At 44.3% G+C, this 22,000-nt stretch overlaps 1 protein-coding gene across 8 annotated transcripts in view; it reads left to right on the top strand.

Moving 5' to 3' along the window:
* Positions 1 to 17,531, top strand: part of Arhgap36 (Rho GTPase activating protein 36) — a 52,087-nt gene extending 34,556 nt beyond the window's left edge. For 5 of the 8 annotated variants that reach the window (XM_033760554.1, XM_033760551.1, XM_033760550.1 and 2 more), the window contains exons 2-13: positions 10,001 to 10,159; positions 11,206 to 11,271; positions 11,765 to 12,006; positions 12,230 to 12,422; positions 12,641 to 12,696; positions 12,958 to 13,108; positions 13,610 to 13,758; positions 13,930 to 14,106; positions 14,336 to 14,433; positions 14,559 to 14,665; positions 15,060 to 15,233; positions 16,306 to 17,531. In XM_033760554.1, coding sequence (XP_033616445.1) covers positions 10,051 to 10,159; positions 11,206 to 11,271; positions 11,765 to 12,006; positions 12,230 to 12,422; positions 12,641 to 12,696; positions 12,958 to 13,108; positions 13,610 to 13,758; positions 13,930 to 14,106; positions 14,336 to 14,433; positions 14,559 to 14,665; positions 15,060 to 15,233; positions 16,306 to 16,463 — 1,680 coding nt within the window. In that variant the 5' untranslated portion in view covers positions 10,001 to 10,050 and the 3' untranslated portion in view covers positions 16,464 to 17,531. Of the gene's footprint in view, positions 1 to 7,433; positions 7,508 to 9,862; positions 10,160 to 11,205; positions 11,272 to 11,764; positions 12,007 to 12,229; positions 12,423 to 12,640; positions 12,697 to 12,957; positions 13,109 to 13,609; positions 13,759 to 13,929; positions 14,107 to 14,335; positions 14,434 to 14,558; positions 14,666 to 15,059; positions 15,234 to 16,305 lie in introns of those variants that run through there. The other 3 variants (XM_010618799.2, XM_010618798.2, XM_033760553.1) reach the window with 3 other exon arrangements.
* Positions 17,532 to 22,000: the final 4,469 nt, after the last annotated feature.

Genomic DNA, 22,000 nt, shown 5'->3' on the forward strand with positions numbered 1-22,000 from the left:
AAAAAAAAAAAAAAAAATTACACTCCTGTGTGGGGTTAGATTTATTTATCTGGGTGAGGCAAGGGTATCCACCTGGTAGTGATGGTGGGCAGCTGATGGTACTTAAATCCCAAACAGTGCCACATTTCAATGTAGGCCCTTCAGAGCCACATCTCTGAGCCGTTTGTGAGCAAGTCCATATCTTCCTGGACCTCCATAGTAGCTCCACAACTGCCTTCTCATCTTTCCTTTCCCCTCTCTTCCTTCTTTCTTTTGCCTATACTCTGCTTCCTCCTTTTCTCTTGGTGGGCTCAACCACAGCCTTTGACATTTTTTATTCTTCCCCGTTTCCTCCATTCTTACCTCCCTCTAATACTAACATTTTCCTTTTGTCCACTTAATTGGCCCAGGTGATGAGGAAATTGAATAGGAAGGGGAGCAATCATATATTTGAAACTCTCCTACTTGACATCCCCTCTTATTGCCCTTGTTGCGTTAGATGAGAATATTTAGCTCTTGTAGATGGTATATTTTTGCTAGACTGAATGGTGATTTGTATATATGATTGGGAGAGAGTATTTTTGGAGACATTTTAAGAGGATCGCTCTCAGACTCCCCCAGGTTCTAGATAAGCACAGAAGACAGGAAATGATGATAGTAGCATGTAGGGAGTGGCGTTGTGGTGTCCATCCAAGCCAGTGGAGGACTTTGTGGAGTCAGCTACTTGCTACTCACTTAACTTTAAACAAAATGACCTCTTTGTACCTGAGTTTGTGAGAGCACATGCCCGGGACAAGAATGGGAGACAAGGAGCAGGAAAAGGATAGCAAGATTGGAAAGGCTTGTTCCCCGGTACAGTCCTTGTGTGTAAACGGCCAGGAAAGGACATCCTTGCCCGGGAATGCCATCCATGTCAGGACAGAAGGGAAACAATGCAATATAAAGCATGCCAAGCTGAGACCCTGGAGCTCTGAGCCGCCACCTTGGCACTGGTACTAATTAGCTTTGCCTTTGGGTACACTTTTTAACCATTTTATCCTCCACTTCTGCCTTTCCTTCAAGTAGAATGGGAGAATTTGTGGCATGGCCAGAGGAAGGGTCATTTAAAGCACCCAGAAAGAAGGGACCATTGGCTCAGTCTTAAAGGGACACTTGTTTTGAATAAGAGGAAAGAAGATTGTGGGGTACAATGAGAAAAAGTGGGAGTAGACCAGGAAATTCAGCAAACAGGTATGCAGAAGGCACTGAGCTGGCTGCTGCGTAGAAAATTGCTGTGAATTAGCCCCTACCCCACCGCTGAAAGCAAGGAGTGGGGGAATCTGAGAGGCAGAGCCAAGCGCTCACAGTGCCAGCAGCTCCTCTCAAGACTAGTCGCGTCCGCATCAGCCGGATTGAGTAGCAGGTCTCTCGAAGCCTCTTATTCCCTGGCCGGACCAGGAGAATCTCCAAGAGGTAGTGCAGGGGCCCGGCACCAGGGTCCTGAGTGCTGCCCACTGAGGGGTGAAAGAGGGTGAGAGAGGGCCCTCCACGCGGAGGGACCTGATGTGAGGGAGGGAGAGGAGGCCTGAGAGTGCTGAACAGGTTGCTTAGGCTTTGGCACTTGGTGGCTCAAACTTAGAGTATGCAACAAAAAATTAACTTTTTCGGATTCTTGGCGGGGGATGGGGTGGGGTGGGGCAGGCAGCGGAGAGTAGTCTGTGCGCTGTGCGGAGCTTTAACTTTGCAGATTCTGCGCTCACTTGAGCTGGGTAGGGGCGGGCCGCGGGGCTGGGACTTGAGCAGCAGCGCAATCCAGGTCAGCCTGAAAGCCAAGATCTCCAGCAGTGGCAGCCTGAGGTTGAGACCCCCACCCCCACCCAGGAGGAAGGCGCTTAGTCTGCCCTCCGCCACTATATCCCCAGCTCCGGGTCAAAGGCCGGCGGCGTCTGGGCTGGGGTTGGTCTAGGGCGGTGCAGGAAACCTGCTCAGACCCCCCGCCCCCACACACTCTGCACTCTGACCCCCTTAGGCCAGGGTAGGGCGCCCTCTTTTGAACAGAAGGTAGTTGTTGTGTGGTCCCGTATTCAGGAGTTTGATAAATCCCTTAGAATAATCAAGGTCTCTGCAGATTCTGAGAGGCTGAGTCTCTACAATGTTGCTAGATAAACAGGGTAGTAGTAAATTATGCTGGTTGTGTTTCAGGCTTGGAGATGCTCATTGACTTGCCCAAGGCCACCCATCTGCTTAGTAACTGAGAGGGCCTCCTGACTCTTGGTCTAGTGCTTTTTTTTACCCCTTCCTAGTCAACATGGTGGTATAATTTTGAGGGAGGATGGACAATTAGACATTGATATTTTAGAAATATTGTTATTTGAGTGGAATTTCAAAATACTATTCCTATCATGAAAACTGCAGGGAGAAAAACATCTCCCACAGCCCCTATTCCCTATGAGAGCCACTTAGGATTTTGAGAAAGAAAACTGACAGAAAATTGGATGTTTGGTGGAAAGGATATAATCGAAGGAGAAGAGAAGTGAGTAGGGGTGGGGGAGGAGGGAGGAGAAGCTCTCAGCCAGTATTCTGAGAACTTCTATACTCTGAAGATTTCCTTGACATGACCTCTGTCCAGATGTTTTGGGGAGTGTCCTCATTGCTCTTTTCTTTCTCAGGTCTATACTGTAGAGGCTACAGAGTGAATGCTTGATGGCCTTCCCTGTAATTTGGTCTCATTTTCCTCTTATCCTCACTTGTAATGAATGTATTAAAAGACTTGTGTGTGTGTGTGTGTGTGTGTGTGTGTGTGTGTGTAAGGGAGTGTGTCTCAATGACAGAAGCTTTGGAGGGAGGGGCAAGGAGTGCAGAAAGTGGGCAGCAAGAGTTGGAATTTACTGAATGCATACTTTATCCTGCAGTTGAGTAAGGGTCTGAAGACTGCTCCCAGGGCTGAGGCAATAGTCAATTCTCAATATTCCTTACAGAAACAAAGGAGAAGGAATATTTTCAAATTTGTGCAAGGAAGGATGATTTTAATCCCATGGGCCTTTCTTGACAGTCCCTCAGACATTTGACATTTATGCAACTTTCCACTAGGCTCTCAGATCCCGAGGACAGGAACTGTGGCTTTGTGTTCCCCATGGATCTCTGCTTCTCCCTACTCCCCTTAGTCTAGATGGCTTGCCTATGGTGCTGAGAAAGCCAAAGAGAGCTGTGGCTTCTTTAGTGAGTCATTTAGTCATTTTCTACATTTTACAGACTAGACCACCCCCTTCCCATACCTCTAAGCTATGGAGCTCAGAGCTGCTTGCCTCTCTGACTATAAAAGACCTAATGAAGAAATAGTTCATCTTATCCCCACTGAAAGTATGCTTCCTGCTGACAGTGGGTGAGTACCCATCTTCATTTTCAAAAGCTGGAGCAGGGGCATTCTTCAGCAGGGACACTATCTGCCTCATTGTACAGTTCTGCTCAGTCTTCCTCTCAAATTTGACTACTGCCAGGTATATTTTAGGGAGGGATAATTTCTCACCTTGGTACAAGACTGTACTTTTGGGAAGATTTTTTTCATTCTACCTTAAAAAAAATCTTCACCACAGACTCAACTAAATGGTCTCATGATTGTTATTTTATAAGGTCATGGCTTTCAGACTCAGAGAAGCAAGGATATTTACTCCAAGTCACAGAGTTGGTAAGTGTGTGAACTTACATGTGCTAAGCCTGAGCTTTGAAGCTGGGTTCTAGCCTATAATCTCAGGAGTTTTCTGAGCCACCAAGCTTTCAAACTGGGTGTGGGCTAGGGTAAGAAACGGGGCACCATGAATACAGAGGGAGCTTTTGGTGCCTTTCTTTTTTTTTTCTTATTTTTTTGGTACCAGGGATTGAACTCGGGTCCTTGTGCTTGCAAGGCAGGTGTTGGAACCACTGAGCAAAATCCCCGGACCTAGGTGCCTTTCTTATCTACTCCCTCTTCTCTATCTTGCATAACAGTCTTTTTCAAATACACACATATATTTTTCCTGTCTATCTGTCATCTATAATTCCCTTTCTAGATTGATCCCCATTTCCAAGGAATGTCACAGAACAAATATACATACAGGGCCTAAAATTCCAGCTACCTACTTAGGAAAAAAGGTAGCTGGACTTTGACCTTTCCAATTCCAAGCAGCAGATGTTAATTATGAATGCTAAGAAATGCTATGATATGCTAGGAAGGGCCAGGCTTGGCCAGGCAGAGATAGGGACAGCAAATCATGTTCCTCCATAGCATTTTGGCCCAACTTTAGCTGTGTCACAGCCATGCCAGAGCTCTAGTTTGCTCTTTGCTGTGTTTTTGTTTTTTGGTACCAGGGATTGAACTCAGGTCTTTGTGCTTGCGAGGCAGGTGGTAGCACCACTGAGCTAAATTCTAGGCCCTGATGTTTTCTGTAAAAGGAGTGGGGAGGGGGGGATAATCTCTAACCTACCTCCTTTCCAGGGGCTGTTGTGAGAATAAAGTGGCATGATTCATGTGTTCATGAATCATAAATAGCTGTTTTGCTTATAAGACCTTTATGTTCTCTCAAGCCCTCAGACTTTATAATCCTATGAATCACTCAATGAACACTTATTAAACACCTACTGTGTGCTTGGGTATGGACATACAGAGAGCTTTTGAGTGAATAAAAAGCACAAGGCAAATTAGGCGTTACATTTTTTACCTCCCATTGATAAAACATCTTATTTTTTACTCCTTCCACTACACTTTAGTAGAAGCAGCAACTGAAAGGGGAAATGATATATGTGACGAAGCTTGTGAAACCAGTGCTATTACGTGCCCTGACAAGTACTGCGGATAACAGTGAGGATATCTCCGTTGTGTTGTATTTGATGTCACATTGTCTTGTTTACACAATCCTTTGGAATGTTCATAGCATAAAGACTGCCTTTCACCACCCTGAGCTTAAGTTGTTTCTTTAGTCAATAACGTTTTAGAAGGGCATCCTGTATTCAGTGGAGTGACACTGTGCTTATTTTACAAAAATGTTGTAATTTGTGGTGGCGGCCTGCCTTCGGATATGACCTCCCCTGGCTTTGTGGAATTAGGCTTTGATTATGTGTGCATTCATTTGATTTCATTATTTAGCAATGCAGGCTCTTGAAACTATTAAGAGCCGAATGGATGAGGCTGTAAAAAATATCCCGAGACTGAGAAGGACTGGGTTCTTGTCCAGACACTTCTGTCAAATTGCTGTGTGGCCTTGGGAAAATCCCTGCCCTCTCTGAGCCTCATTTTTCTGAAGTGTAGTATTAGATGAGGTGAGGCTAAAGTTACTTCCATCTATGAACAAGTCTAATATTCTAAGTAGTTTCTGAAACATTTTTTTAAGTCAAGGATTTTTTCAAGATATTTTCACAGTATTATCTCCATTTTAAGAGCTCTGTAATAGCCCGATGGGCTGGCTGCACATACTAAAGACTGCTGTCCCCAGATTTAATTACCTTAGGGTATCAAAATGAGTCATTTTGCTCACCCCATCTGCAGCCTGTGCTGAGATAGAGGTTATGGGATAACAACTTACAGGCTAACTCGTTAATTCTTGGGATTAACGATGCAGTATGTCCACAAGACACATGGGTGCCCAAACGTTTCCATCTAGAGACCTATCTCTGCCCCATGTTGTAAGGTAATGGGGATGTCTTTATTCATCTTCCCTCTGCCTGTAGACAGTTGCATAACATAGATGCAGTGCCTCCCGGGCACCCAGCCCCAAGCACTGTCACTTTCTCAAAGTCCAAAGGTCTCTTGGTAGCCAAAAGCAAAATTCTGATGATGCCCTAAAGGGCTGAATTTATAGGGATTCAAACCACAGCATCAGTGAAGTCCTTGCTGTTTTCTCATAGGTGTTTACTTGAGAGCACCATTCCTAACTATTGGATCAGACAGTGGGGGAAATTAGACCTCCAAATGGTGAAACCTATGGATTTATGCCTGGCTGAGAGCACTCCCTTCCTCCTTGTAGTGTCAAAGCTGATGACCTCTGCAACATTAATTTGTTTCTCCATCTGTGATATGCATTGCAGGAGGATGTGAGGAATAGGCTGGATGCCACCCAACTATGTTTCTCCTTTACATATTGTTGGGGACTCGATTCTGGCATCCCTCTGGTCTTTGTTTAAATCTTCCCTTTTGGATTCTGCTAGTTTCTTTACTTTCTGATCTAAGTGAAATTATAAGTTGTTTTGCTAGTGGCAATGCAAAACTGGATGGTTTGAAAGAACTAGATGTGGGCAGAGTAGACACTTTTACTAAACTGAATAATAAAATTGGAAAAATTGAATTATGCAATTAGTTTTTATACATTTCATCAAGAGATTTTTCAAAAATATATTTGACCAAGAAGAAATTGAATAATGAAGAAGAAAGATCTGTTCCAAGTGGTCTCCCCTGATATCTTTACTTGTGTTAAAGCAATTCAAATTTAGTAGAGATTGAACAGAGTAGGTTGTTCAATGTGCTGATAGAAATTCTAATTTTATGTAATTACTTTTGAAGCCTGATATTTCCTGAAACTCAGGCCTTCTGCAAAGAACCTTCAATATGAACATTCTTATTAAAAACCAACACTACATATCACAGAAACATTACCCACTCAGTTCTAACACAACCACAGAAACAGGTAATAGTCATTTCCCCATTTCACAAGTCAGCCACTGAGGCTCAGAAAATTCACTGATGTTCTTAAGGTCATATAGATAAGAAATCATAAAGCCTGGATTTGAACTCAGTTCTGTTTGGCTCTAATTCCAGTGCCCAGTGCAGATACTTGTCAAAAGAAAAATGTTTTTACAAATGTTTTGAATTCTAGGTTAAAATGTACCTGCTCTACTTTCACATTCCTTCTTGAATATTTTTTGATCCCATGGTTACTTCGGACTGGTACCTTGGCATTCTGAAGGGGGAAAGAAAGGCACTCTGAAGCAAGAGAGGTCTCTAGGTACCTCCTTTCCTATGGGGAGCCTTATTTTGTGCTCAGCTTGGAAAGTCAGGCCTGAGGACAAGTAGAGTATTCAGACCTCAAGAAACTGCTTTGTGCCTGTCTCCAGTGTTGAAGTCTACCCTCTTATCCCCTTTCCTACCTCACCCACCTGCCTTTTGACAGGGTCTTTCTATCTCTGCTTTCTGCCTTGTGTCCTACTGGTGTCTTGAGAGGGTTGGAGGCAAACAAGACAGTGTCAATTTTGCCAGCAGAAACACAGCATATCACTGCTCTTAAGTTTAGCCCTATATGTTCAAGCAGGGAAGAAATGACAAACGGCTTATTCTAAGGCCTTTGATTTCCTTCGAAATTGTAGGCATCTAGGCTGACTCATCTCTCAAAGGCTTTTTTTTCTCTCTCTCTCCTTTTTGGGCTGGTGTTGATTTGAGATTTTACTGTTTGTTCCCACCTTACTTTTGTGAGGAAGGGAGGGATTGATTTTCATACTATTTTTTGAGGAGAGAACCAGCTCTGCGCTTGGGGTGACCAGATCTGGAACACCTCCAGAAGAAGAAATAGCTGAGACTCCAAGACAGGTATGGAATGTTTGGCTTGGGGTAAGGGGAGACGGAGAGTGATATTAGAAGAATGAAGCCAGATGTAGGCTGTGGGTGTCAGGATGAGACCCTCAACTAATAGGTTCTAGGCCTGCTATTGTGAGTCTGGACTGATAGAGGTTTACTCTGCTATTGTTGGAGATGTATATGCCTGTTGTTCAAATGGTCATCTTTTGGTTGCAGTTTGGTGGCTGGGTTTAGTGCTCACTTTGGATCCAGAGGATAGTGCTTTGAAGTTGAAGGAGCTTTAAAAATCCATGCTAGAGGTTTTCCTCTTAGCTTAGCCCGAAAGTCACAGAACGATCCCCCTCCCTTATTGTGCTGTGCCTGTTATCCGGCAAGCATTTTTTGAATATCTGTGACTTGGCCATTAAGGAAAAATGGGCAAAATAGAATTCTGGAGATAAAATTCAAAGTGTAGGATTTTCTTGGACAAATCATTTAGTTTGATTATTGCATGATAAACCCTTACCTACCATTTCTCTATCAAAACTATATTAACAAATCTTTGAGATCTAAGCTCTCCTCAAATAATATATTGACTATTATTATAAAACTCCATGGGACAGGGAAGATCAGAAAAGTAGCATATGACTCCCTCCTTTTTATTGTCTAATGGTTTGGATCTTCATGCCACAAATTATCTTCTTTTTTAGGAGCCATCATACCCAAACCATAGACTTGGGAGCTAACCTAAATTCTTTCCTTTACAATTAAATTTCTCCACTAAATCCTGTCACTTCTCCCTAGTGTCACTGACTTGGATTAGCATACCCTGCCTCTTGGCTGATTTACCTCCTTCAAGCTCTCTATCCAAACCAAGCTTTACATGGTTCTCTATCAGTTTTTCTAGCTACCACTGTGGCATACAGGGCCATTTCTGACCTCCCACCTGCCCACCCAGACTTATTTCCTTGCATCCCTTTTTGCTGCCTAAAGAAGATGACAACCTCTCTCTCATCTCTTTGCCTTTGAATAAACTGCTCTCTCCCTCTGGATGCAATCTCCTCCTTGTCTCCAGGCAGACTTAGATGTTTTCTCCTTTCTGCTCTCACAGATCTTTGTTTATATCTTGACTGACTGTCTTATCACAAGGTTTTGTAAATTGTTGCTAACCTGTGCATCTCCTTCACTGTACTGTTAAATCTTTTATGAAAGGAGTAGCATTATCTTGCTCATCCTTTGAATCTTTAGCACTTGGCACAAAGTGGGCAATTAATACAGATTCCTATTTTTTTTCTCTTGGAAAAACAAATGAGTAACAGGATGTTTAGGAAAGGGTGTTGTGTAGGGTGCAAGGAGATACCTACTAGGGTATGATGTGCAACCTGGAAGCAATATGAGATAGTGGAGTCCATGGAGAAAGCCATATAAAGCAGATTTGCCATCATAGTAAGACAAACTTTCCTCTGATCACCAATTCTCTATAGGGAATCTCTGGAAATGGCTTTAAAATAATATTTGCTTTGGTGCAAGTTGTTTTTTTTTCTGCATGAAATGTAATATAATCAAGTTGCACAATTTTAGTAAACAGAAAAGACAATAGGCAAACAAAATACTACCACTTAATGCAGAGACTGTTAGTATTTGGCTATATTTTCTTCAGTCTTCTATTTTTATTCATGTGTTTCTTCACATAGTTGTATTCATAATGAATATGATTCTATATTCTGTATTTGTTCTTAAAAAGTTTTTTTTGTAACCATCACTTTAGGATTTCATAATTCTCCATACTTTGGTCATTACATAATTTGTATAACTATTCTCATTGTTGAGTTAGCTTTATTCCCTTAATTATTTTACAGTTATGGTTCATGTGCCTATGGTTTTCCCTGTGCATAGGAAGATTTCACTAAGATAGATTCCTAGAAGGGGCATTCCTGGGGCAAAGGGCCTGGGGAAAAATTTTGGCTCCAGACCCACGTGTTCTATTGGTTTTTCTGGGAGACCTGTACAATTTTACAGTGCTCCTAGATCAGATGAAATTCTTTTTTTCTTTTAACCTAATTCATGCATTGAATATTATAGTGAAAAACTTTTATCAATGTTCTAATTAATTAATAGAAAATATTATTTTATTCTTGTCTTAAAGTGCTTTTGAAAATTATAAGGGGTTCTTCCCTTTTATCTTGCTTCTTTTCTTCTTTTTCTTTCTTCTTCTTCTTTGCTAATTAGGTTTTTCTCTTTTCTGGGCTATCTGTCCAGAGCTGATTTTTTTAAGTTAGATTTTTTTAAAAAAATAAGCACGCAGAGGCAGCTCTGCTTGAGGGTGAAGCCACCTCCCAGTTTTTCCTCCCCCTCTACCCCCCCTCATAGTTCTCTCCACCAGGTCCAGTGACAATTGGATGATGCAGTCTAGATAATCATCCGATTCCAGAATGGGTGGCTACATTCCTCTTCTGAAGGCAGCAAGGACACTGTGCCCCAGAATCATGCCCCCTTTGCTTTTGTTGTCCGCCTTCATTTTTTTAGTGAGCGTCCTGGGAGGAGCCCCAGGACAGAGTCCAGACCACAAGAAGAAGATGGTATCAGTACACAGCCTCTCCGAGCTAGAGCGTCTGAAGCTGCAAGAGACTGCTTACCAAGAACTCCTGGTCAGGCATTTCCTCTCTGATTTCAAACCCAACCGAGGTAAGCTGTACCCCCGAGTGTGGCGTCCTCGCCTTCGGGTGAGTGGACCCCCGGGGCGGGACGGGACAGATTCGGGGTTCAGGAGCATGGGAGGGTCTTGCACTTGGTCTAGGACCAGGTCCACTGTTCAGAAGTCTGAGGGACACTGGAGAGAGGACTGGGACAGACAGAGACTACGGGTGGAAGAGATCGAGAGACATTCGGGGAGAGAGGACGGCACGCAGCCCGGCAGCGATCCGGAGGGGTGCGGGTGTGCGGGGGTGGCGGCGGAAGGTGCGCTGCCGTGAGCTCTGCCCACCTCACTAGTCTGAGGGAAGCCTGCGGGACGCAGCACAGGACCGGGTTCGAGCTCATCAGGAGACCAAAGGGCTGCCGGCGCGGATCTGACCGCCCAACGCGCGAGTCAGGGAGGTGGGAGAGGGTCGCGCTGGCCGAGGGGCACCCGGGCAGTGTAGGAAAGTGCAGGGGGCGGGAGGTTTGCTAGGTGCGTGACACCAGAACTGCGTGAACTCGTTGAAACTAAGGGCTAGGAGACCCCGCGGGCAGCCGTCTCTGCGGGATTCGGAGTGTGGGAACTGCCAGGTGTCGCCGCTACTCCCGCCGCAGCGCCGGGAGCCGACGGCAATCCGGGTGCAAGCGCGCCCGCAATGGCGGGGCGACCCTCACTCGCGTAGACGCTGAGGACAGAGCCCCACCTCTCGCCTCTTGCCTGTTGCATTATCCGGGCACCTCAGAGCCCCTGAATTTCTGTTTTAAGTGTTGTGTTGAGATACTACTGGTGCGTAGCAAAATGCGCTCATTGAGCTTTAGCTTGTCTGGTTTGGTTAAATTCTTGGAGTCCTGTAGGTATTAGGTAGGACTGATCCTGTCGTCAGGTGGGGAAACTGAGGCTGAGAGAAAGCAAAGCACTTTCCGCGGGCTGGACGGAGCTGTCCCTCTTACAGCGCCTCCCCCCTCTGCAGATCAAAGCGTTGCGTTGTTTTAGTCACTTATCAAGTCCTATTTGTGTGTAAATGTGGGTGCCTTTTCTTTTTCTCTTCCCGTAGCTCTAACCACTGACCGTTCAAACACCTTGGAGAACAATTTTCTGGTCTTAAGAGGAAAAGACAGGGGTGAGGGTCTCTTGTATTTTCTTTGGGAAAGAAAAAGAGTGCTGCACCCCTTCCCCCACCCCAGCAGGCCCCGCGTCCACTGGAGACTGGGCGGTGCCCACTGCCCCTGAAGACACTCCCCCTCCCTCCCAGAAACCCCTCAAGGGGGGGGTGCTATCAGGAAATGGCGAAATAGCAATGGGGCGGTCCTCTCAGACCTGCCTGAGCTTTCCCTGTGCGCGCACCCTGGACAGAAGACCCTGAAGAAATCGCCCTCCTTGCTTCTAGGTGGTCACCCCGGGCGGGACTTAAGACGGGGACCTTGAGCCCCGTCGGGTAGTTTGTAACCTCTGCAGGGTCTTTTTGGCTTGCTCCCCAGAGAGGGGCGCTGCGGGTCCCTGTGGGGTGCGTTGCGGGGGTGGCAGTGGGCGGGCGCTTGGAGAGGAGTGCCCCCCCCATCGCTTAAGCGTTGCTGCGCTTTGACGTTTCTCATTCTCTCTCCCTGGCTCCCCAGCCGTGTCATCACTCAAGACATTTGGTGTTCGCCTGGAAGAGGTGCTGGTGAATGAGTTTACCCGCCGCAAGCATCTTCAACTAACCGCCGAGATGCAAGTTGAAGAAGCCACCAGTCGGGCTACCGGCCGTCGTCGTCGAGGAAACGTGGTGCAAAGGATGTTTGGTCGCATCAGGCGTTTTTTCAGTCGCACTAGGAATGAACCTGCTCTGCCGGAGGAGTTCACTCGCCGCGGGCGTCGAGTGAGTTAAACCTTCCAGGTTTCAGACATGGGTCCTGAGGGGTGCAGTGGTGTTGGGCAGAATGTCCAGGGGTCGGGTCCTCAGAGGAGGGGGGGCTCGAGCAGAATTTGTTGGAAGGGTGTATTTGGCTTGCCACAAAGAGTCTCTCTGGTTTTGACTGTCGCACAGTGCTCAGGAGGGTCAGACCCCCAGCCCCCCTTAAGATGCTCTGATTTCTCCACAGGGTGCCGTGTCTGTGGATAGCTTGGCTGAGCTGGAGGATGGGGCCCTGCTGCTGCAGACCCTGCAACTTTCCAGGGTTTCGTTTCCTATTGGGCAGAGGCTTTTGGGATCTAAAGTAAAGATGAGCCTCAATCCTATGGCAAAACAAATCCCCGAAATTGTTGAAGCTTGCTGCAAGTTCATTGAGGAACATGGTAAGGGGCACTAAAAAAGGTTAACTAAAGACAGAAGGCTATGAAAGAGAAAGGAGGGATGTTCTAGAAATGGGGAGAGAAAAAGGTCATGGGGTGAAGGGCTTGGATAACAATACCCTGACACCAGAGGAGGCTTGGGTAAAGTTCCTAATGGAATAAAAAGAAACTCTCACAAGGAAGGGGGTCAAAGATGGTAAAGATTTGTATTTTTCTTTCAGGGTTAAGCTCGGTGGGGATTTTCACTGTTGAATACTCTGCACAGAAAGTGCTCAAGGTAAACTGACTATGTTTCCATGTTTGTTCCTTGAGTAAGAAAAACGAGATGGAAGTAGGGGCTCCCCCACAGACTTGAGGGCTGTGTCATGAGAGGTGGGAAAAAAGGTCTTCTGTCTAGCACCCCACACACACCCACATACCACATTACCAGCTACCTCCAGTGAAGCCTGGGACTTTCTGAAGGAATGACCAAGAGGTAGCAAGGAATGACCTGTGGTAGGCAGGACAGATAGTTCATATCTTCTCTCCCTTTTTCTAGCTCCGTGAAGAATTTGATCAATGTCTGAATATAGTGATTGATGAAAATCAGAATGTGCATGATGTGGCTGCACTCCTCAAGGAGTTTTTCCGTGACATGAAAGATTCTCTGCTGCCAAATGATCTCTACATATCTTTCCTCCTGACAGCAAGTGAGTCCTCTGCCCACCTCCCTTTGTTCTGGGCAAGGAAGGGAAATGTTGTGGGGATCTAGGGGGCCTAAGGACAAAACTCAAGCTGCAGGACCTTCAAGGAACTGAAGCAGAATGAACACCAGAAGATGAAAAACACTTCTCCAGAATAAATAAAATTCAATTAAAAATAAAAAGTTTGAAAAACCCTTCCAAGTTACTTTCTGTGTCATAAAAGTCTCTTATGAACTTGTTGCTTGGGAATTTCTTGAAAATGTGTGTGCCCTTTCAGGGCAAAGAAGAATTCAGGATGTATAGAAATCTGGCTTTGAAGTGGGTGGGGTGGGGAAGGACACTTCTTGCTTTCTGGACTCTTGAATTCAAATGCTTTAGAAGTAAGCAAAAGCAAGTTGCAGGGTACTCCACAGCCCCCAGCAATTCTGAAGCAGAAACTCATGTCCTTTGGTATCAGGCTACTGCCTAGGCTAGTCCCTGAGCCAGGCTCTGTTTTTCTTCCTGTAGCACTGAAGCCCCAGGATCAGCTTGCTGCCCTGCAGTTGCTGGTCTACCTGATGCCACCCTGCCACAGTGACACCCTGGAGCGTCTGCTGCAGGCCCTGCATAAAATCACCGAGTACTGCGAGGACTCCATTGGTCTTGATGGACAGTTGGTAAAAAGACCTGGGAAAGGGTTTCAAGGACTGCAGGAGGGGAAGTGTAGGAAAGTGTATGAGTGGGTAGGATGGCAAAAAGAGGGAAGAGAGAGAAGCATAAAAGGAGACACCTCTATTTATACAACTTCCAGTCCTTGCTCAGTCAGCGGTCTGCTTTCTGTTACTTAGGTTCCTGGCAACCGCATGACTTCCACCAACTTGGCCCTAGTGTTTGGATCTACTCTCCTGAAGAAGGGAAAGCTCAGCAAGAGAGAGTTCAGGAAAAAAAAGTTGGGGATTGACCACTGCGTTGCTTCCGTCAATGTTGTCCGCGCCATGATTGATAACTGGGATGTTCTCTTCCAGGTAGGGGAGGTTTGGGGTAGCACTTATTTCACACATTCCTTATCTGCTCACAGCACAAGGGAAAGTTGTATGTGGACAACAAAAGCAGTCAGTCACAAAATCTCCCCATCTAAAAATTCTTCCCCTATATGGTGCTCGTCATGCCTTCAGGCCTGAGCACATGATGAAGAAAAGGATACATGGAAAGGTTCTATGCAATAGAAGTTAACACTGCTAATTTAACCCATAGGTGCCTCCCAATATTCAGAGGCAGGTCGATAAGCGTGTTTGGAAATCCAGTCCTGAGGCCCTTGACTTTATCAGACGCAGGAATCTGAGAAAGATCCAGTGAGTTGTTGTTGTTGTTTATGCATGGCCTGAAGCTCATTTTCCAATAAGATCTTGCAAACTTGGTTAAATTAACCAACCCAAGTACAAACTAACTTACTTGTTTCAAATTCCTTCCCATTCAGGAGTGCACGCATCAAGATGGAAGAGGACGCTCTGCTTTCTGATCCAGTGGGATCCTCTGCTGAGGCCCGTGATGCTATCCTTGGTCAAAGCACGCCCTTAGATGAAGGTCAGTTCCATACTGGAGGTCATGCCCTTGATGATGATCAGTCCCTTTATGAAGGTCAGGCCCTTCCTTTGGGTCAGGTCCTTGCTAAATAGGGGCCCCTTGAGGAAGAGGATTCCTCTGAGGAAGGCGTGTCAGTCAATGAAGAGCTAGTATTTAAATATCTTTATCAATAGTAGCTTTGGGGGAAGTTCAAAGTCTTGAGATCCCAAATGACCTTAACATTCAAGGCCCACATCTAGAGGGTATACCAGAAATGAAAGAGAAGATGATGATGATACCCTGAATTTTAATCATCTTCCTCCACTTGAGGATATTTTAGAATCTGATGATGAAATTTCATAACTCATTGGAGTCTTAGATTTTGAAGAAATACCTTATTTTGATATGGCCCCAGACCCTGAAGGAGTTCCAGATGTGGAAGAAATCTTGAATCCTGGAGAAAACCTGAACCACGACCTCGAAGAAGGACCAGATTTTGAAGACCAACAAAATACTGAACTCGCCGAAGTTCCGTATCTTGATGTAATCCCGAACAATGAAGACGACTCAGGTACAGGGGAAATCCCAGGTGAGGAGGAAGCCCTAAATATTGATGAAATCCCAAACAATGCAGATGCCTCAGGTAGTGGTGGGTGGTCCCTAAGATTCTGAAGAAAACTCCAATCTTGATGAGATCCCAGCTGGTGATGAAGCCACAGGTAAGGAAGCTTCAAATGCTATAGAGATCTCAGGCCATGAAGATTCTCTGGAGGTCAGACTCTGAAGAAAACCCTGAGTTTGAAGATGTCCTAGCTCTTCATGTGGTACCAAGTCCCGAAGAAACCCCTGCAGGACAGGAAATCCTCAATCAGAAAGAATCCCCGGGGGTTAATGAAGTTTCAGAGCCTGAGGGCACCTGAATTCACAATGAAATTCCAGATTCCCAGAAAGACCAAATCTATACTTTTGAAAATGATGAAGTGAGCACTGTGACTCCAGACATTGAAGATGTCTCCATTCTCAATATAGTTCCAGACCCTTCACAAGACCTAGCTGTCAATCTTGAAGTTATGAATGTAGAAGAAGTCCCAATGCTTAACGATCTAGACACTAAAGAAGTTTGGAATCCAATTGGCAGCTCAGTTCCTTAGAGAATGTGCAGATGTGGCATCAACTGTAGATACCACACTCCTTTAAAACAAATCTCAGGCTGGCCAAGTCATGAGCTTCAGGTTTTCCCTAGATTTGCTGAAGAGTGTGATTCCTGTTTTCTCCCCTCCACTCAGGATTTTAAGCTTCCCACTCCAGTTTTGTTACTCATTTGTGTGGTAAAATTAGTCAGGCTTCTTTTAGGGTAGTGGTAGTTGTTAGGTTGCCCTCTTCCCCATTTCCCCAGTGACATTGCCCACTTGCTCTGAGCTTGGGGTCTATACCTCCCCTCCTTCACCTAACCCAGCTCTTTCCCTAGCTTCCACAGTGGTCCTAGATTTAGAGATCTGTGTGAAGATCTTTTCTTACATGTTGAGTGGGGAGAATCATTACTGACCTACCTTCTTGCCTTGTATTTTATTTGAAAGTCAAAACTGGGTCTTACTGCTTGCATGCTATGTACAGAATGAAATCTAGAAACATAAGGAGTTAACATTGTTATTATTTTCCAGTTTCTGCTGAGGATCCATCTATGCTACCTGGCACTGCCATTTCCAAGGACGAGGAGGAAGCAGCGGGCAACCTCCCCAATCGGGAAAAAGACCGTCCATTGCTCCGTGTGCCCCGAGCCAAAAAGGCCAAAACTGGCACCAGCTACTTCTTACCCTAGATGGTTTTCCTTCTGTAAGATTCAGGACAGGGGAAAAGGATGGGGTAGACTTTGAATGTCACAGCAAACTGTAAAGAGAACCTTAAAGATAGACACACATCTGATGGTAGGAAGGCATTCCCACTGATGCTCGGGTCAGGATGGGAATTCCACATACACTGCCAGCCCCTTCACTGGGGATGCTCGGTCTTTTCAGCTGGTAAAAACATAGTTATTTCAGTGCCATGTCTGGGCACCCCACTGCAATCTCTTTTACCCCTCGATCCTGGCATTCTTTCACTACAGCCCTTTCTATAATTGATGTTACATTTGTGGTGAACACCTGTCTCAGAGAAGCTCACAAATCTCGAGGTGCTTTCCCTCCCCCAAGAGGATTGCATGCTTTTTGTGACTTTCCTACCCTCCTCCTGAGAGTTTAATTGGAAAGGCCCTCAAGAGGTGTGCTAGAATGTTAGGTCAGCCTATGGACAGCTGGCAAACAATTAATTCTAAATCATGTCATACCAACTCATAGCTGTGTCCCCTCAGCAGCTCTGCTGCTTCAAGATTTTTTTTTCCCAAATTATTTAGGCCAATGGCTTGTCAAACAGCCACTCCCCAAATTCTGTGCAGATTTGCTCAGGTCATGCCAACAGAGAAACTGCATGCATATGTCTAACAAGCTTTTCTGGGGTTAATCAAAGTTAGAGGAAAATTTACAAACTGAATTTGTTTTAAAGAAGGCTGGTGTTCACATCCATTTGTCTGCAAAATGGCTAGTTAGGTAAGGACACATAGTTCCAAGGAGCTAAGATCATCTGATTACAGATATTCGAATCTATTGTCTCTGTAGTTCCTCTGTGCAGGGCGGTACAAGTTTGTAGGACATGCTCTGATAACGCACAGATATGGGTTACGTATGACCTCCAAATTACAGCTGATCTGTCTGGGTAACGCCTGCTAAGATCCATAGAATGAAGATTGTGTTGTATTGAGGGATAGAATTTGATCATATGATGGGTAACAACCATAAAGCTCGAAGATTTGTGATTCTTAAAACTTCTCTGGCATTTAATCATTAATAAACATCTATATTGTGTCAGCATCATATACATGGGCTACTGTGTATTTTTTTTTTCCTTTTTAAATTTTGGGGATGAGTTGGGAATCTGACTGAAGATCTGAAGGGGGAAGGACATAGGGAAAAGGCATAAAGGGAGGAGGGTAATGTAGAACAAAGAGGAAGTGAAGGCATGAGCTGAGGGGAAGGGCAAATTGACATGGGATGAATCGGAGGGGGAACACAGGAGGAAGTGACAGGGAGTAAAGGGGAAGTGTGATGTGGAATAAAAGGGATGGTGTTCAATAAGAAAGGGGGTGACATGTGATAAGGGGCAGGGTTCCTGTGGAATAAAGAAGGGGAGACATGGAATTACAGTGTGGAACAAGGAGGAGAGAGTGACAGGGTGAAAGGGAGAGGGTGATGTTGAATAAAGGGGGTGGCTGGTGTCACGTGGGACAAGTGGGAGGAGTCATGCGGACTACAGAAGAAGGGATGACATGGAACAAAAGGGAAGGGGTGATGTGACATAGGGTAGAGAGAAGGGGAGACATGGAAAGAAGTGGAGGAGATTACCCAGGATAAAGGGAAATAATCACGTGGAACAAAGAGATGACACAGAGTTCCAGAAGAGGTGGTGTGATACAGGTGAAACAGGGGCGACGTGGAATATGGGGGAAGGGCTAATGTGGAAGAAAGGGGACTGGAGAATGGGAAATTAAGGAGAAGAAATAATGTGGGCTAACAGAAGAGGCGAAATGGGAAAGGGGAGGGGATGAACTGGAATAAAGGGGAGTAAAAGGAATAAAGGACGAAGGGCTATAAGTGAATGAAGAGAATGGAAGGGCTGTCGTGAACAAATGGTAAAGGAGGGACAAAGGGAAGTAAGACAAAGGAATGAAGCTTAATAGGAGGTCTTCTAAGTGGGAAGAAAGACAACTGGGGAAAATATAAGACGTTCTCAACTGAGAAATTTCGCCTGAATCTGTGAAAAATGCAGACTGGTGCAACCACTGTGGAAAGCAATATGGAGACACCTCAAAGAATTAGGACTAGAGGTTCCATTTGACCTGTCTAACCCTCTGCTGGGTATCTTTCCTAAAGAATTAAAAGAATCATATCACAGTGATATATGTGCACCCATGTTTATAGCAGCACAGTTTGTAATAGCTAAAACTTGGAAACAGCCCATTTGCCCATCAGTTGGAAACTGGATAAAGAAGATGTGGTTTTTCTATAAAATGGAATATTACTCAGCCATAAAGAATGAGAAATTAGATTCCTTCATAGGAAAATGGATACATATCGAGGATATGCTTCTAAGTGAAATACATAAGTCACACATGTATAAATACCGAATAGTTTCTCTGGTGTGAAAAACTATAATGGTACATAAGATCCTAATGATATAATTGACAATGTGAAATAGGAAGAAAAGGGCTAAAGGTGTAGGGAAATTGGGAAGGGTAGGGGAAAGGTAATAAGGGAAAAGAAAAAAATATGAGAAAATGGGAATAAAGTGTTTGTAAATGGGGAGGGGAGGAGGGCTGAAGGGAGGGCAGGGACAAGGGGAAAAAATGAGAACCAAGACCTGTCATGTAAAGATACAAGATCCCAATTATGAATGTAATTGTACTGTATACCTAAAATGTACCAATAAACTCAATGAAAGAATAAAAAATAAAACCGAGAAACACCTAGAACATCTATAACCAAGAGTAAGACAAATAATGTGCTGCTATCTGATTAATGGGACATCCAACCTTTCTTGAAAGCTTATGATATCATGACACACTGAAACTTTTTCATATCAAGGACAGGGCCCCAAAAGTGGAATGGTGTGTGTTATTTATTTCTACAGAGTTGGCTATAGATTTCCTTGCATAGAGCTTTATAGACAGCAGGCATGTACCACTGGGCAACTCCGGTAATGATAATTTTATAATAATTCAATAATAGCTAACACATATTGAGTTATTCTGACCTATCTGGCACCATGTTAAAAGCTTTACATGCATCATTTAATTTAGTATTCACAATAACCTTATGAGATAGATGTTACTGTCATCTTCATTTCATTCTTGAGGTAAATGAGATACAGAGAGTTTAAATAACTTACCCAATACACAACTGCTTAGTGGAAAAATAGTCTTCAAAGCTGGAGAGTTTAAATATTAGATTTTATTGGCCCATAAACCTTGAGATTCTGCCTCTGACACAAAAATGTGTTCTGATATCCTCAGTTATTTGCTTTTAACTGGAGTGTGCACTTACTTTTTTTTTTTTTGATGAGACAGGGTCTCACTATGTAACTCAGTCTGGCCTTAAACTCACTATGTAGCTCAGGCTGGCCTCAAACCAGAGCTGATCCTCCTGAGTCAGCCTCAGGAGTACTAGGATTACAGGTATGTGTCACCACGTCCAGCTTGCACTTTCAACAAGTAATTTTCAGGTTTCTTAGGTCCTTGCTATCCAGATAGGACAAGCCATTAGATGAAAACTGACATCTCAGGCAGGACCTATCTGTTGTAACTGGGATTTACAAATTGAAAAGCCTGAAGAAAATGCAGAATGCATCCATTCCAACTTTCTTTTATATGAGTAGTCTTACTAGGGCTTGGACTGATGAAGAACTTGTCCAAAGCCAGAGAGCAGTGGTGAGATTAAGACAGATCTTCTAGGACTTTGTGGAGTGAAAATGGTGAAACAACCCACAAGGAGTTTAGCTGCACTTTTCCCAACCATATAACAAACAGGAAAGCAGACCGTTTCAAACAAACATTCTCTTCACTTTCTGGCCTTCCTTGGAACTGAGTTTTCTCCTGATCTTATTACATTTATAACCAGTTGGTGACTATTAACCAGGAACTGAGCCTGAGATTTTGCATAGATGTGGGCATTATTTTTACCCTTTCCTGTGCTCTAAGAACTTGACACTCTAGGTCAGGTCTTCCTGCTGGATGACTTCAACAACGCCCACATGGGAGATGCACTCCATAAACCATGGCCCCATATCTCTCTATTTGCTTCTTAGCACTTCAACCACTCCAGCCATTTGGCCATATTGGACATGGCTTCACCTCTAAATGACTCAACTTTGACATCCCACTGAGCACCAAACCTCCAGCAATGGCTGGACTTGACTTCAACTATTTTTTAACCCCACTGAAAGGTTCAACTCCAGAAGCCCTTCTTTGTCTCAACACTTCTATCCTTATCCTCCATAATCTTATGACATATTGAGTATCACCTGCAACTCCATCCCTGGGGCCTCCAAATACCACACCTGCACTATTTAGCCTCAGTTCTATGTTCCTCCAAATATTTGAATCCTCAACCCCATAATGACCACTGTGGGAGAAAGGAGCAGAACCCCCCAAAGTGGTGTTCCTAATAGAATTTCCAACTTCAGCTGAATTCTTCGGCCACTCAGATATCTTTCATATGCCCTGAGCCATCTCTTTTTCCCTTTCTTTTCGCTGGTGTACTCCAAGTTCTTTCACCAACTCTTCTTTAATTAGAGACCCTTTCAGTCTACCCTTACCCTGCCCTTTGCAACAGCATAGACTATTGCTTCCTAAAGACAATTTAACTCCTTGGCCTACGCCTAAATGGGTTTTCAGCTTTATTAGTTCTCACTTCATACTGTGTATCCTTCCTTCAGTTTTAGATGTCCATCGTCTCATTCTACCATTGCTGTCTCTTCGTTCCTCTATCCTTTCCTCTTGACATGCCCCCCAAAGCCTCTCACTTACACTTTTGGCAGTTCTGTGTAAATCCTTCCTCATCTCATGTTATTCATGTGCTTGAGCATGTCCCATCTTTAGAAAATTCTTTGATTCTCTATTACACAGTACAAGTGGCTCTCTCTAAGCTTGGTAAAAGATGAGGCTATTCTTTATTTTTTCTGTTGTCCCATTCATTATTCTTTCCATTCCAGTCAGGCTTCTCTTTTCCCACAACCGCAATAAAATAATGTGGCAGGGGTGATCATCAATAACCTATTAATATATTCAATAAATTCCAGTGGTGCTATTTACTGGCTTTGGTCTCAGTGACATCATCTCCTGATACTTTATATGTTTTTACAGTTCAATATTTAGAAAATATTGAGAGAGTTGTAGATGCCCATGGAGTTTGAAGAAGCAATACAAAGAAGGTTAGTAGACCCTTTACTCAGTATCCTCAATGGTAACATCTTACTGAAGTGTAGTGTAATGTTACTAGGACAATGAAATTGATACAGTCCATATGCAAGAAAGATTCCTCACCATGAGAATCCTTTCTGTTGCCCTTTTATAGCAAAATAGAAAAACTCACCTCTCACTCCCACTGCTTTCTCTTCTTAGTCCTGATAACTAATTTGTTTTTTATTTGTATATTTCTGTTATTTTAAGAGTGATATGTAGGGCCAGAGACGTACCTCAGTGATGCCACACCTGCCTGGCATGTGCAAGATCCTGAGTTCAATTTGTGGTACTGAAAAAAGAAGGAGGGG

This window comes from Fukomys damarensis, unplaced genomic scaffold, assembly GCF_012274545.1.
Source record: "Fukomys damarensis isolate Sample0158 unplaced genomic scaffold, DMR_v1.0_HiC HiC_scaffold_39, whole genome shotgun sequence".
In the NCBI taxonomy this organism is placed as follows: Eukaryota; Metazoa; Chordata; class Mammalia; order Rodentia; family Bathyergidae; genus Fukomys; species Fukomys damarensis.